This window comes from Astyanax mexicanus, chromosome 21 (assembly GCF_023375975.1).
Source record: "Astyanax mexicanus isolate ESR-SI-001 chromosome 21, AstMex3_surface, whole genome shotgun sequence".
NCBI classification, from domain to species: domain Eukaryota; kingdom Metazoa; phylum Chordata; class Actinopteri; order Characiformes; family Acestrorhamphidae; genus Astyanax; species Astyanax mexicanus.
Window position 1 is genome coordinate 28,061,275 of NC_064428.1, and position 14,054 is coordinate 28,075,328.

General features: G+C 39.8%; 1 protein-coding gene across 1 annotated transcript in view; it reads left to right on the forward strand.

The window, feature by feature from the left end:
- The window catches only part of anos1a (anosmin 1a), a 52,208-nt gene extending 43,164 nt beyond the window's left edge, over positions 1-9,044 (forward strand). Inside the window, exons 10-14 of the mRNA XM_022674679.2 lie at positions 489-577; positions 2,722-2,893; positions 4,435-4,655; positions 7,145-7,289; positions 8,953-9,044. Of these exons, the coding sequence (XP_022530400.2) occupies positions 489-577; positions 2,722-2,893; positions 4,435-4,655; positions 7,145-7,289; positions 8,953-9,002 (677 nt within the window). The 3' untranslated portion in view covers positions 9,003-9,044. The remainder of the gene's footprint in view (positions 1-488; positions 578-2,721; positions 2,894-4,434; positions 4,656-7,144; positions 7,290-8,952) is intronic.
- Positions 9,045-14,054: the final 5,010 nt, after the last annotated feature.

A 14,054-nucleotide genomic window follows, 5' to 3' on the forward strand; every position in this document is an offset into this window, starting at 1 on the left:
ATTGTTGGATGCACTATGTTTTTAGTGACATTCAGAACCATAAGAAGAACAATAGAGTACAGATAAAACAAGGAATATCAAACAAGGCTGAAATCAAACAAAACAAAACATAGGCTAGCAAACTAGTAAACTAACACTGAATGTGATGCTAAGCTTTTTTATTTAATTTAGTTGATATGAGTATTTATTTAAAAATCACTTTGAATCGCTTTTTTTGTCGGCTCCCTGCTGGCTCTCTCCCACACTCCCTGCAGGCACTGTATATAGCAATGCTCCGATATGCCATTTTCTCATTAACATATTGATAATTCATTAATAACCATACAGGTTTGTGTCCATATAATCTATACTTTGGGAACGTCCCTATCTGTAAATGTATGTATGTTTGGTTTTTGTAACACATTTGCTCTTGTTTCGGTCCAGATGTGTCTAATTTAACGAGGTCTCGAGGTACTAAACTAAACCCAGTGCCTGTTTTCATTTTTCAGATCCGACTGTGAGCCGGTACCGCGTGCACTGGTTCCCCGAGTTCTGCTCGCATAATGGAAGCAGGATCCAGGAGAAGCTCATCACTCAGGTAGCTCTTTAGCTCGTCTCACCCCCCATGAATTCACAAGTACAAAGACTGTAGCCTGGCAGAGATTCAGCCGTAAGACAGATTACTACAGAAAGCAACAATTGATCACCTGGAGTGATAAAGACCCAGTGGGAAATCTGCAGACCTTCCTCAGGGAGTTCCTTTTAGGAACGAGATGGAAGAATGTTGACAGCAGAATTAGAAGATGGATACTTGTTGGCTTCCTTACATTCTGCAGCATTTCCAGATCACAGAAGCTAGTAGTCTAATGTAGGCGTCTAATATAAAGTGAAATAATGTGTCAAATTTAAGCTGCAGTTCAGTAAAGAAGATCCGCTAAGGCTACTAAAGTCATATATTAGTCTATTAGTGAAGGCAATCTGTAGCAAATGAGTACCTGAGTCACATTTACCTTAGTACTTTAATTTGGACACACCTTACATTAATTATTTTTAAATATTCTGCATTGTAGATTAATATTAAAGCCATCCAAACTATAAAGAGACATTTTCTTAATTATTTATTTTTAAAAAGTGCTAAAAGTCTCATTCCATAGTTTTTTTCATTCATTTTAAAAGTCTAGTTGTGGTCTCTAGTATGAATAAATGTAATGTAAGTCGTTTTTTGTAAAAAAAAAAAAAAAAAGAAAAGTGCTCTGGTGATTCTGTATAACCCTGCTTTAGTTCACTGGATTAGTGGTCTCTGAAAGACAGAAAGACAGGATTTGGGCTCTTGCTTATGCATATTCATACATGCAAACATATCGCCTCTGATTGGCTAACAGCACTGCAGCAGAGAACGCTACCTGCCTTTCCCCACAGTCAATTTTACAGCTCCAAATTTCAAAAAAGGACAAAATGTTTTCAGAGATACAGCCTTATATATAAAGATATAGCACTGAGTGTTAGGTAAAGTTAACCCCTAAACTTAATTTAAAAAGTCAGATTCTCAGCGTAGCTTGTCCGTGGGGCATTGCTAACGTTTCTTTTTAGATAAACTAACACTACTAAACTCTTACCTCAGACTTGCTGATTCAGAGCTTGGGCAGTTTCACCATTTCACCACGTCGAAGCCCCAGAGTCCGCTCTAGATCATAAAACCGGAGACCGGTGTTCAATCAAGTTGTGCTGCCCTGTCAAACCATGCTTCCATAGTGTATATTTAAGGTCTTGGTAAAACACAGAATCCACCGGAGATCCGATTTAAACCTATAGTTACTTACACAAGATAGCTAATGTTAACTAGCTGTTGTAACCAGAGCTGTAAGCTCTTTAGCTGATGAGAGACGGTGTCGGCTTTGCCGCAGCCCGGCTTCAGCTCTGTCTGTGGGCGGTCCCGAGCCAAGGTAGGCGAGGCCATGAATACTAATTCACTGGTTGATGTAGACATCTGTGCTTTTTCTGATCAATTTGTTTTCCTGAGTATTTTCTTTTCTTAACTACTGCAGACAATGGAGGTTGAAGAACAGTTTCATGTGCAGTATCCATATACAACTCAAAACAAATAGACCTATTTTATTTCACAAAGAACAAGAAAAAGTGGATTTTAGGGGAATGAGACCTTTAATTACTTGAATTTCTTGCCTTTTAATGTGTCCGAGAGCATCAGTTGTAAAGTTGTAAAGAGGTGCAGTTGGTGAAAAGTGAATACCCTTATTTGAGTAATTTTTTTTATCTATATTATGGCAAGAACTACGTAAAGAAGTAAAGTTCAAGAACACTATGATGAAACTGGCATTCATCAGGACCGCCCCAGTTAAAGAAGAGCAAGAGTGTCCTCTTTTGTACAGGATACGTTTATTAGAATTACCAGCCTTAGAAATCCCGTGTTAACAGTGTATTTTAGTTTGTCGGCTAGTTGGCTAGCAAATGCGATTGGATCTTGTACCGTTTTCTCATTTATGCAGCTTATAGTAAACTAGCTTGTCTCTAGGATTTCCCATAAAAAAAGCATGACTGACTCGATACAGACCACAAACGCAAGCAGAGAACCTTTAATTCGCTTTGTAATGACCCATCTAATCATCTAAAACAGTATGAAATGCTTTAATTAACTGAAAAATGTTGCATGGTGTGCCTTTTAAATCCAATAACGGTCAAAAGCAATGACGCATCATTTTAACTTCATTATGTTTTGCTGTGTAGGACAATTATGCAAGCCTGCCAGGTCTACAATTCTCCTGCACGTATAAAGTCATTATCCAGCCAGCTGGATCCAAGGGCCGTGTGCAGGCTGAGAGCACTGTCTTCTACACCCCGTCCTGCGCCTCCCTCCAGGGGAAAAGCCCCAAACCCATCCTCTGCCCTGGAGAACCAGGTTAGTCTGAGCTCTAATATACACCCATCATTAAAGGTCTCATTCCATCATTTTTTTTTTTGAGTGATCCAGTGATCCGGTATACCGCTGCTTTAGTCCGGTGGAGGATTTGGGGGGAGAACCGATGGAATTTCGGCTCTTGCTCATGAATATTCATACATGCAAACATATCGTCTCTGATTGGCTAACAGCACTGCGAGGCAGTGAGACGAACAACAGTTAGGAAGGTTTTAAAATAAAGACATTTTTACACTGTTAACAGTCTTTGCAATGTCATATATTACTTTACAACATGTGTAATAATGCCCTTCCCTGACTTATAGCCTTAGAGTCTCTGTAAAACGCAAAATCCACCGGAGATCCTTCGCAAACCTATGTAAATACGCAGAGCTGGGCAGTCCAGGTCCAGAAAGTAAAAATCCACCCAATGTTACATTAATTAGGTCCTGCAACCAGTGGTTCTACCTTTTCTGAATGCACACGCTGGTGCACTATTCCAACAAGACTATGCTCATCCACATACTGCTGCATCTCAAGAGCTTACTTTAAAGACACATACACAATGCCCATGGTTGGCTGCATCCCCTATTGAAAGTTTGCAAGAGTTGAGTGAATATTCAAGCTGTATAGAACCATTAGGAACCTCTACAACTCTACAACATTCTGAGATGTTACTAATGGCACTACTTCTGTATGTGTGGCTCAATAAATATGACCAGTAGTTGCCCGTATCACTCTAATTTTTTAATCATTTAATGTTCTTTTATTGCATTACAATCCGAAATCTCTTTTTGGGTGCAACTATTTTTGCTACCATTATTTTTGACACTATTTTCTGAATGAACATCCTGGTGCACTATTCCAAAAAGACAATGATTGTCCACATACTGCTACATCTCAAGAGCTTGCCTTGAAGACACATACACTATGCCATGAGGAGCTGCATCACCAGAGCATCCCCTATTGAATGTTTGCGAGAATTCAGTGAATTTTCAAGCTGTAGGGAACCATTAGGAACCTCTACAACTCTACAACATTCCGAGATGCCACTAATGCCACTACTTCTGTATGGGAAGCTCTATAAATAAGACGTGATAGTTGCACGTATCAGTCTAAATTAGTAATCATTTATTGTTCCTTTTTTTTGGGTGCAACTATTTTTGCTATCATTATTTTTGACACTATTTTCCAGGATTGTTCTCTACTTTTTGCTTCATTTCCTTATCAGCGGTTCCCGTTCCTCAGAGAAGTAGATTAAGATCCGTTCCCAGATCGTTGCAGATAGCAGACCACACCTGCAGCTGCGCCGCAGTCCTAAATCACTGTGGTGTTGAGTTGCACAACGCCCCAACGTCTCATTAATTTCTGAAAGTCAAGATTTACGACTGTGGTTTTGCAATACATATGAAACTAATTATACAATTACACAATTAATTCCATAGTTAAATAATTAATTACACGTCCTGTGTCAAAAGGTTTGAGTCTGAACTTGCTTTTTCAGTCTGTTTACTCTTTTTAAACTACTTGAACCTGTCTCGCAGCAACTGCTCCACCGAAAGTCCTGGCCAGGGCCGAGAACCTCAGCGCGGCCTTCAACGTCCACAAGGGCAACGTGACTGGCCTGTTCTCCTGGGTGGTCGCTATGCCTCAATCACCACAGCAGGTCACGGGCTACCAGGTCACCTGGGCGGAGGTCACCGCCGAGAGCCGCAAAAACAACCTGGCCAACAGCCTCATCTCCCAGTCCCAGATCTTACCTCCTGTAAGTCCATGATCACCTTGGAACCCCATGTTTTTCACTCTTATTGGTTGTAACTAGTCAAACTTCCAGTCACATGTTTCACACTACCATATTTAGAGGTGCCAACAGGATGTCTCTCGCTCACTCTCGCTATTTTTCCTCTCTGTCACTGCCTCTCCCTCTCTTGTGCTGTCTCTCAATCACTAATGCTGTCTCTCGCTCACTCTCTCGTGCTCTTTTCCCCTATTCTGTGCTGTCTCTCCCTTTGTCGCTCTCTTGTGCTGTCTCTCCCTCACTCGCGCTGTCTTTCCCTCTCTCACTCACTCGTGCTGTGTCTCACTTATTTTTTCTCTATTATGCGCTGCATCTCCCTCTCTCCCTCTCTTGCTCTCTTGCGCTGTCTCTCCCTCACTCGTGCTCTTTCCCTCTCTTGTGTACTCGTGCTGTCTCTTCCTTTTTTTTCTTCCCTCTATCTTGCTGTCTCTTGCTCACATGTGCTCTCGCTCACTCAGACTGCCTCTCGCTCACTCACTCTGTCTCTCGCTCACTCACTCTATTTCTCGCGCTGTCTCTCCCTCACTTGCTCTTTCTCTCGCTCACTCACTCTGTCTCTCGCTCACTCACTCTATTTCTCGCTCTGTCTCTCCCTCACTTGCTCTGTCTCTCTCTCTCGCACTGTCTCTCCCTCACTTGCTCTTTCTCTCGCTCACTCACTCTGTCTCTCGCTCACTCACTCTATTTCTCGCTCTGTCTCTCCCTCACTTGCTCTGTCTCTCTCTCTCGCACTGTCTCTCCCTCACTTGCTCTTTCTCTCGCTCACTCACTCTGTCTCTCGCTCACTCACTCTATTTCTCGCTCTGTCTCTCCCTCACTTGCTCTGTCTCTCTCTCTCGCACTGTCTCTCACTCACTAATGCTGTCTCTCACTTACTCAGTCTGTCTCTCCTTCTCTCACTCACTCAGGCTGCCTCTCACTCACTCGTGCTGTCTCTCGCTCACTCATGCTGTCTTTCCCTTTCTCCTTTTTTTGAGCTGTCTCTCCTTTTCTCGCTCATTGCTTTGTCTCTCGCTCACTCACACTGTCTCTCCTTTATTTGTGCTGTCTCTCGCTCTATCGTTCTTCCCTTTCTCTCTTGCACTCTACTCTCTATCACTCTATTACTGTCTCCCTCCCAAAATAAAAGGAACTACCAGCTTTTAAAAACAATCATGATTATAATTCAAATATTAATATATTAAATATAATTGAATCTAATGCTGATAGTTCTTAATAAAAACTCCAATCCAACAATATGCTTCGAGAAAAATCCTTATTTTTCAATTCCTCAAACAGTCAGCGACTGGAAAATCAGGACTAAAAAAGTAGAAGTGCTGAAAGCTGTATTTGTAATAGACTTGGTAGGAGTGACACTAATCTGGATTCAGTTATGGTCCAGATATGAAGACCTGTGGTGTAGTGTGAACCTGGAATAAGTGTCCACTTATTGAAGTGTTGGGCAATTAAACCTTCCCTGCTCCAAAGGGTGTTTTAGCATAGTTGACTCTGTGCTCTAATCCTAGCTTTTAAAGCTTTTTAATCTGGTATACAGGGAAAAAATCTTATTTTGAGAAGAATCAAGTCACTTTACATTGCATTGTATTTGCATTTGGGATGGACCACTGACCATTAACATTACTGGCTGTTGGTACGTCATGGAAAACATGGAGCCTCGCCAAGTTAAGCGCACTTGTGTTTACGACTTTGTCACTATTTATGTGCAACTTCCTCGCGGTAAATTGGGAAAATTACAAGTTTACGAGGCCCCTCAGGATTTCCCATACGTCCATTTCTTAGCCTGGAACGGTTGGGAAAGGAGTTGAGAACTCCTCATTCACTTTATAGTCCTTTGCTAGGCTTGACATTGTTGACATGTATAAGATTTTTATGAAGTTTTCTCAAATCCTTCGCCCTTAAATCCTTCACGTTAAAGGAATAGTTTATTTTAAGACATGTTCAGAGTCTGGAGTTGGTTTCTTTCGTGCAGCACTGGAGCAGTTGCGTAAAATGTGATTTGTTTCCCCCTGAAACATTCCTTTATATTTAGAAACTGGAGCCTGAAGCTATACACAATAGCCAGATCCCAGTAGGTAGGGTCCTGGATTCAAGCATAATAGCTCACAATATTTATCTTGGTTACAGTCTCCTTACGATATTTCAGGCCAAACAAGCATGGTTCGTGTTATGATAAATCGATTTTGCAGGTTTGTGGGTGGTTTATAACTTGTCTGATTCAGGTGAAGAGAGTTACAGCGCTACGTAATCACACGTTCCTTTGTCTTCTCAAATATGCCACTAGGCAACACATCAAACAAGAGCTGCAAATGGTGCAGAATGTTCCCGTTGTACTATTAAATGTTTACCCTGTTGAGTTTCACTTTTGACAGTGATACTTATTCCAGTCAAAATGTTCTCAGTTCTTCATAAATTATGACTCGTGTCTCATATTTCTTCATCTGATCTGTCTTTCTCAGGAGAGGAATATTCTCGTGGTCTCCGGCCTGCAACTGGCCTCGCTCTACAGGCTGGAGGTGGGGGTGTTGACTTCAGGAGGACAAGGTCCCACCACTTCCAGAACCTTCCAGACTCCAGGCCATGCTAGGCCAGTCCTACAATACAGTAAGTGGGCGAAAAAAACTAAAATGAACTATGTGGCACTGTATGATGACTACATTTAGCAAGCACTGTATTAGAAACATTGTACTAGGGCTGAATGATTAATTGTTTTTTAATTGAAATTTGAATTTGAGATTTGAATGAAAAAGATTTTTCAATCGCAGGAGCTGCGATTTGAATTGGCCAATAGTTTGCAAGAGTGTGTGTGAAGACACAGCCTGCTCTTACGGAGATTCATCACGACGTTGCGTGTGCCATCAAGACATCATCGCGTTTGTAGTCCATAGTGTGCTGGGGATTGTAGTCTTTGGGCTCATAGTCACTTTTTTTGTTCATTTATATATATTTTTTTGTTGTTGTCCTTAAAATTCAAAACTTAAAAAGGGGGATATTTTATGTGGAAAGAAGTTTAGAATTATATATCATAGATATGTTAACTACTAATACAGATCTATGGTTGAATGGATAAAAAATATACTGTGAAAAAATCGCAATTAGATATTTCGCTCAAATCTTTCAGCCCTAAATTGTACAAATACTGTAGCATCCCTTGGAGTGGAGTAATTAAGCCAGGCCATAACCCTGTTTAGTATCTTAATTTTTAACAGAGAGAAAGACGAATGGTTCTTTCTTGAAATGGCAGCTCCACTGTTGGAGCCCTTATCCACCCTCCACTCCGAAACCAGGAGGATAAACAATGCTCCGTCAGTGCAACTGACAAATATAACACAAAACACACATAACCTCCCCACAAACAACACAACTGCCCCTGCATGAACTCCCAAGCCCCATCAAATTTTACATTTAGAAAAACATTTACTATGTAAAGTGTCATTGCATGTGCTTTTTAGTTCGATTTGTGCTGTTTGTTGCATCCTTCTTGAGCGATGTGTATCTTGAAGAAGATTTCCAGTTGGGGCACATTGTAGGGATAGGGTTAGGGCTAACTTTTACCCTAGCACACTGTCACTGTCATAGTGAACATCCAACGCGAAGTAATCTTCTCCACGAGTCAACCCCTTAGTGCCGGCACCACTGGCAGACGGCTGTACGTTACTGGACTACATGCATGTAGACAATTACAGCGACGGTTGCCCTTAACATCACATAAATGTCACCATACTTCTACTAACTGCAATGGTGTCATGCCACAATGTTATGGAAGGATTCAGAATGGCAGTGTGTTATCTTTGGTGGAGATGACCAAAGATAAGCGACATGTTGTGATGTATCACTCATGCAGATGGTCAACCTTACAACCTTATGCAAAATCTGCAGGAATTGCATGAGTGTTAAAGCTGTATTTATAAATGGATTATGGCAGGACACCCTTAGGAACCTCTACAACTCCATGCATTTCGCTTTAGCACACATGGTGGTCCAACCCAATACTGAGATACTACTTTCTGTATGTGTAGCTCATTAAATATTGCTATATTTTAATTAATATTTTATATAATTTTTTTTAAAAAGAAGTGTTTTTATTGTTAATCTGGGCTTCTCTTGGATAATAAACTACACAGAAGGTATCCTTCAAAATCTAACCGTTCTAAGTCATGGTCAAGCCAATCAGAAGGTCACAGCATGTGAATAAAAATGTGTAAAGAGTGTTTTTTTTTCATTAACATGTAACTTAATGTGTGCAATGTTCCGTTCTTTTCTGTAGGACCTAAGGTGAAGAAGCACCAATTGAGGTCAGTCATGGAACAGCACTGATGAAACCCACCTCACTAAAGCGAACCATACAGAACCCTAAAACCCAGCTCCTCAGGAACCCAACAAACCGAAAGAACCAAAGAACATTCAGAGGAGAATCTCAGCTCAGCTCAGCTTGTTCTCCAGACCAGACCAGAACCATCAGCTCAGAAACATCTGGCTCTGGAAGAGTTGAAAGTAAGGCGTGGTCATTCCCTGACATTCCCAACAAAGGAAATCTATCCATCAGTGAAATAGCCAGGCACGGAGGGCTTGGATGACGGGCTTTGGAAAGGAATAGCCTCTGTAATATTCCCTGTTTTTTGAAAGGCACTTAACCTTCAACGGATACTGACTGTTAATCTCCACTCCACTGTACACAAACTAAGCGTAACATTATGACCACCTCCTTGTCTCTACTCCCATGATCCATTATATATTTTTATCTCAGCTTAACTGCTTATGTAGAAGTATATACTTACAGACTGTAGTCCTGTGTCTGTTTTTCTGCATACTTTAATATTAACCTCCTTTCACCCTGTTCTTCAGTGGTCAGTACCACCATAGATCATGCAGCTAGGTTAAAATGTGTGTGGTGTGTCATTCATTCTCAGCACTGCAGTGAATAACACTGGAAAGGTGGTGGTTAGTGTGTTAGTGTGTGTTGTGCTGATGGTGCAGCAGTGCTGCTGGAGTTCTTAAACACTATGTCGACACTCTATGTTACACTTTTTTCGACACTCCTACCTACAGACGTTGCTCCACCTTGTAGACAAAGTGAAGTCAGAGACAGAAATTCCGAATCGATACATTTTTGATACGTTCCATCAAATATCCAGGGCCATTTCAAGGCATCTGGGGGCCCCAGATCAAAATCAGTCACAATGGACAACCAAACTAATTAACTTATTGCAGCAGCCTTAGCATTAGCGGATAACTGCTAGCGCTAGCCGTGCTTAGCACTAGTAAATTCCGAACAAAAGTGCTACACTGAGGAACCCTGTAATGGCAAGCTAGGGCAATATTAGCTAGCGGTTTGTCTCACGTAGCTTTTTTAACATAGTAAACACGCAGACTACATTCTGTTATACTCACCTCTGAACAGCGAAAGAGCTAGCGCTTAGCGTGGTCAGCGGCTAATGCTAATGTTGCTTCAGCAGTGCTAGCTCGGGTTAGCAGCAGACTACAGTCTGATATACTCACCTCTAAATGGCGAAAGAGCTAGTGCTTAATGCCCCAGATCAAAATCAGTCACAATGGACAACCAAACTAATTTAACATATTGTGCTTATATACTACAAGACAAGAAAGTACCAGTATGGTTATATGATGCACGGGATTATCACAGAATGATAAATGATTCCTATCCCACTTTGATAGATTGATTATCATGGTAGAATAGCTAGCATAGCAGAGAAGCTAAGCCACCTTCTTGCAAAAACTTTAAAAACGTTAAGAACAGTATGGGATTGCAATTTCATGTGATTAAATATGATAAACAGTCAATCTGGAGCAGATCTGTCCACCACCTGAATTATACAGAAGATGCTCTGTGATGGTCATGTGGGGTCCTAACCTCTGGAATATAATCAAGAGGAAGATGGATGACCACAAGCCATCAAACCAAACTGAACTTCTTGAATTTTTGCAGCAGGAATGAGCAGTTTAAAGTTATCCAAAAGCAGTGTGTAAGACTGGTGGAGGAGAACATGCCAAGATGCATAAAAACTGTGATTAAAAACCAGAGTTATTCCACCAAATATTGATTTCTGAACTCTTAAAACTTTATGAATATGAGAGCTTGTTTTCTTTGCATTAATGGAGGTCTGAAAGCTCTGCATCTTTTTTGTTATTTCAGTCATTTCTCATTTTCCGCAAATAAATGCTCTAAATGACAATATTTTTATTTGGATTTGGGAGAAATGTTGCTCTTAGTTTCTAGAATAAAACAAAAATGTTAATTTACACTTAAACATATACCTATAAATAGCAAAATCAGAGAAACTGATACAGAAACTGAAGTGGTCTCTTATTTTTTCCAGAGCTGTATATGATCAGTAGGACTGGAATAAAAAATACATAATGTTTGTACGAACAAGGAGGTGGTTATAATGTTATGCTTGTTCACTGTATCCTTCATGTAGAAAAAAAAACTACAAAAAAAGTAAATATGAACAAAGTGTCCAGTGTCGCATGGTTTGCTTGGCCCTCTTAAAAAATGAAGTGGACTCATGAAGTGGTGTGTGTGTGTAGTGCTTCTTCTGCATGTGTGTGTTTCCCCCGCTGTGATCTGTGGGCATGCACCTTTTACTGTGTCTCCTTACAGCGCTATAACGTCTCCTCCGCCAAAACCAACGAAACACTGCAACCAACAAGTCATATTATTGAGTATATTGATTATTACTGATGATTGATTATCGACGTGTAAAGCGGATATTGTTTTCTATGTGCTTCTCATGCTGTAGAATGATTTGTTGTGATGCTGTCATGTAATTCCTGTATATACTATATGTCCTTATTTATTTGTGTATACACTACAACTGTGTAGTGCTGGTGGGTGAGTGAGTGTGTGTGTGTGTGTGTATGTGTGTGTGTATGTGTTTGTGTACTGTATGTAAGAGAACTGTGTATGTGTATTACCCTTCCCACAATCCCTCATAAACTGAACTCTGAACTCTTCCTGACAAGGAGATTTTGTGTAATATAGATTTGTAAATTCCCATGGATTTAAAAAAAAAGTGTAATGTACATATTTTTTATTATTAAAAAAAACTTCACACCCTACTTTGCATTTTTTTACTGTTTATTTAAAGTGGATTTATTAAAGTGTTTTTATTAAATGACATGTTTATTTAACATAGCATTGGACAGTTGATAAGGTTTATATTTAAAACACAATACATTAAATTTCAACTGAATCCTTATCTGGTGCGTGTCTAGTATACATTTTCTTACCATTGGCAATAGTGTTCTTGTCCTCTACAAAATAAAAGAAATATTGACCCAGAACTTATTAATAATGCCATTAACTTATTAAACTAAGTCAATGGCTGCTGGACTAGGTAATAATATGTCAAAGAATTGCCATAAAGTAGCATATAATCATAAGTTATTTACAGTAAGCTTAGATTTCCACTAAAGCTGTGTGCAGCAGGCTTAGCCTTAGCATTAGCGGCTAATTGTTAGCGCTAGCCGCGCTTAGTGCTAGTAAATACCGAACAAATGTGCTACACTGAGGAACCCCGACTGGTCTGGCAAACAAGGGCAATACTAGCTATCGGTCTGTCTCATGTAGCTTGTTTTAACACAGTAAACACGCAGACTATACTTGACTCTGAACAGCGAAAGAGCTAGCGCTTAGCGTGGTCAGCGGCTAATGCGAATGCTGCTTCAGCAGTGCTAGCTCGGGTTAGCAGCAGACTACAGTATGATATACTCACCTCTGAACAGCAAAAGAGCTAGCGCTTAGCGTGGTCAGCGGCTAATGCTAATGCTGCTTCAGCAGTGCTAGCCCGGGTTAGCAGCAGACTACAGTCTGATATGCTCACCTCTGAATGGCAAAAGATCTAGTGCTCAATTCACTGGATTATAAGGTGCAAGGACAATTTTGTGAAAATTTAAGGATTTAAGTGCACTTTATGGTGCAAAAAATATGGTTATATAAATATGCTTCATCTATAGCATGCATGTGCTTGAATGCTTAAGCAAAAAACATTTATAATGTACGTCAATCAATAAGTACTTGGGTAGTATTTAAGCAATGTGCACTAGAGAGTTTGCTGTAATGTGATTTATTGACACTTCAAATTGCAATTCTATTTCAGCTCCATTCCAGCAAATGACATTGCAGGTTCAAAAAAAATAATAAAATATGCACTGACTTCACCTAAATATATGCTGCATCTATAGCATACAGGAAATTACCACTGGTAGATGATTTGCACTTTTATGAAAATCATTGATAAATTGACTCCAAATTCACTTACAATGGAAGTCAAGCGACAATCGACACATCTGTAGTCCAAAACTAATATGGACTACATACTCCTGTGCTTTGAAACAAACAAATCCTTAACTTCACAATGGAAATCACAATGGAAGTCAATTAATCATTGATCACCACATCTGTAGTATAATTTTCCTGTAGCTAGAAATGAACAGAAGCCTTATTTCAAAACACACTCACAATGGAAGTCAATGGACACTTGACTACTACCACATCTGTAGTATAAAGTCTGTTTCAACATACAATGATTTACCTATACTTAGAAATGAACAGAAACCTTAACTGCCACATCTGTAGTATAGTCTATTTCAGAAGACAATAATTAATTAATTTATTTAATAAATGTATTAATAAATTGATCATTGATTACCACATCTGTAGTATAATTTCCCTATTTCCAAAGACAATCATTTTCTTGTGTTAAAAAAATTACAGGAACCTTATTTCAAAAAACACTCGCAATGGAAGTCAATGGATGCTTAACTTGGATAATTCTGTATTTAGAGAAATACTGCATTATGTTTTTCCTGGTAACTTAATTTCTATAAAACAATATATAATACAGCTCTGTATTGAGAGATACACACACACACACAGTGATATTATATTCTTTCCCCCAAAGGCAGCCATTCATCTTAGTGCAGCAGAAATCAGCTCATCAGTGAAACACTGCGCTATCTATTCTCCACATAATGATCTCACCTGGGCTCGGGATGAACACACAGACGCAGAGGGAGGCCTGCGCTGTTACAGCAGGTCTTCTACTGTTTTCCTGTTTTCTATTTGTGGAGCTTCTTCATATGTGTGTGTGTGTGTGTGTGTGTGTGTGTGCTAACAGGGTGATTGCAAAGCTCCTGGGACATGTATATGTGTGTGTGTGGTTGCTCCATGAACACTAGCCTGGAGGAGTCAGAAGAGTGTGTGGAGTCACTTTCATTAAAATCTATATCTGTATCTGAATGTACCGGTTACACATCACCACTATTGACTTGTCTCAATAAATGATATTGTTTATAATTACCTCAATACATTATGTCAGAGAATAGATTAGCTTGCGAAACAAGAAA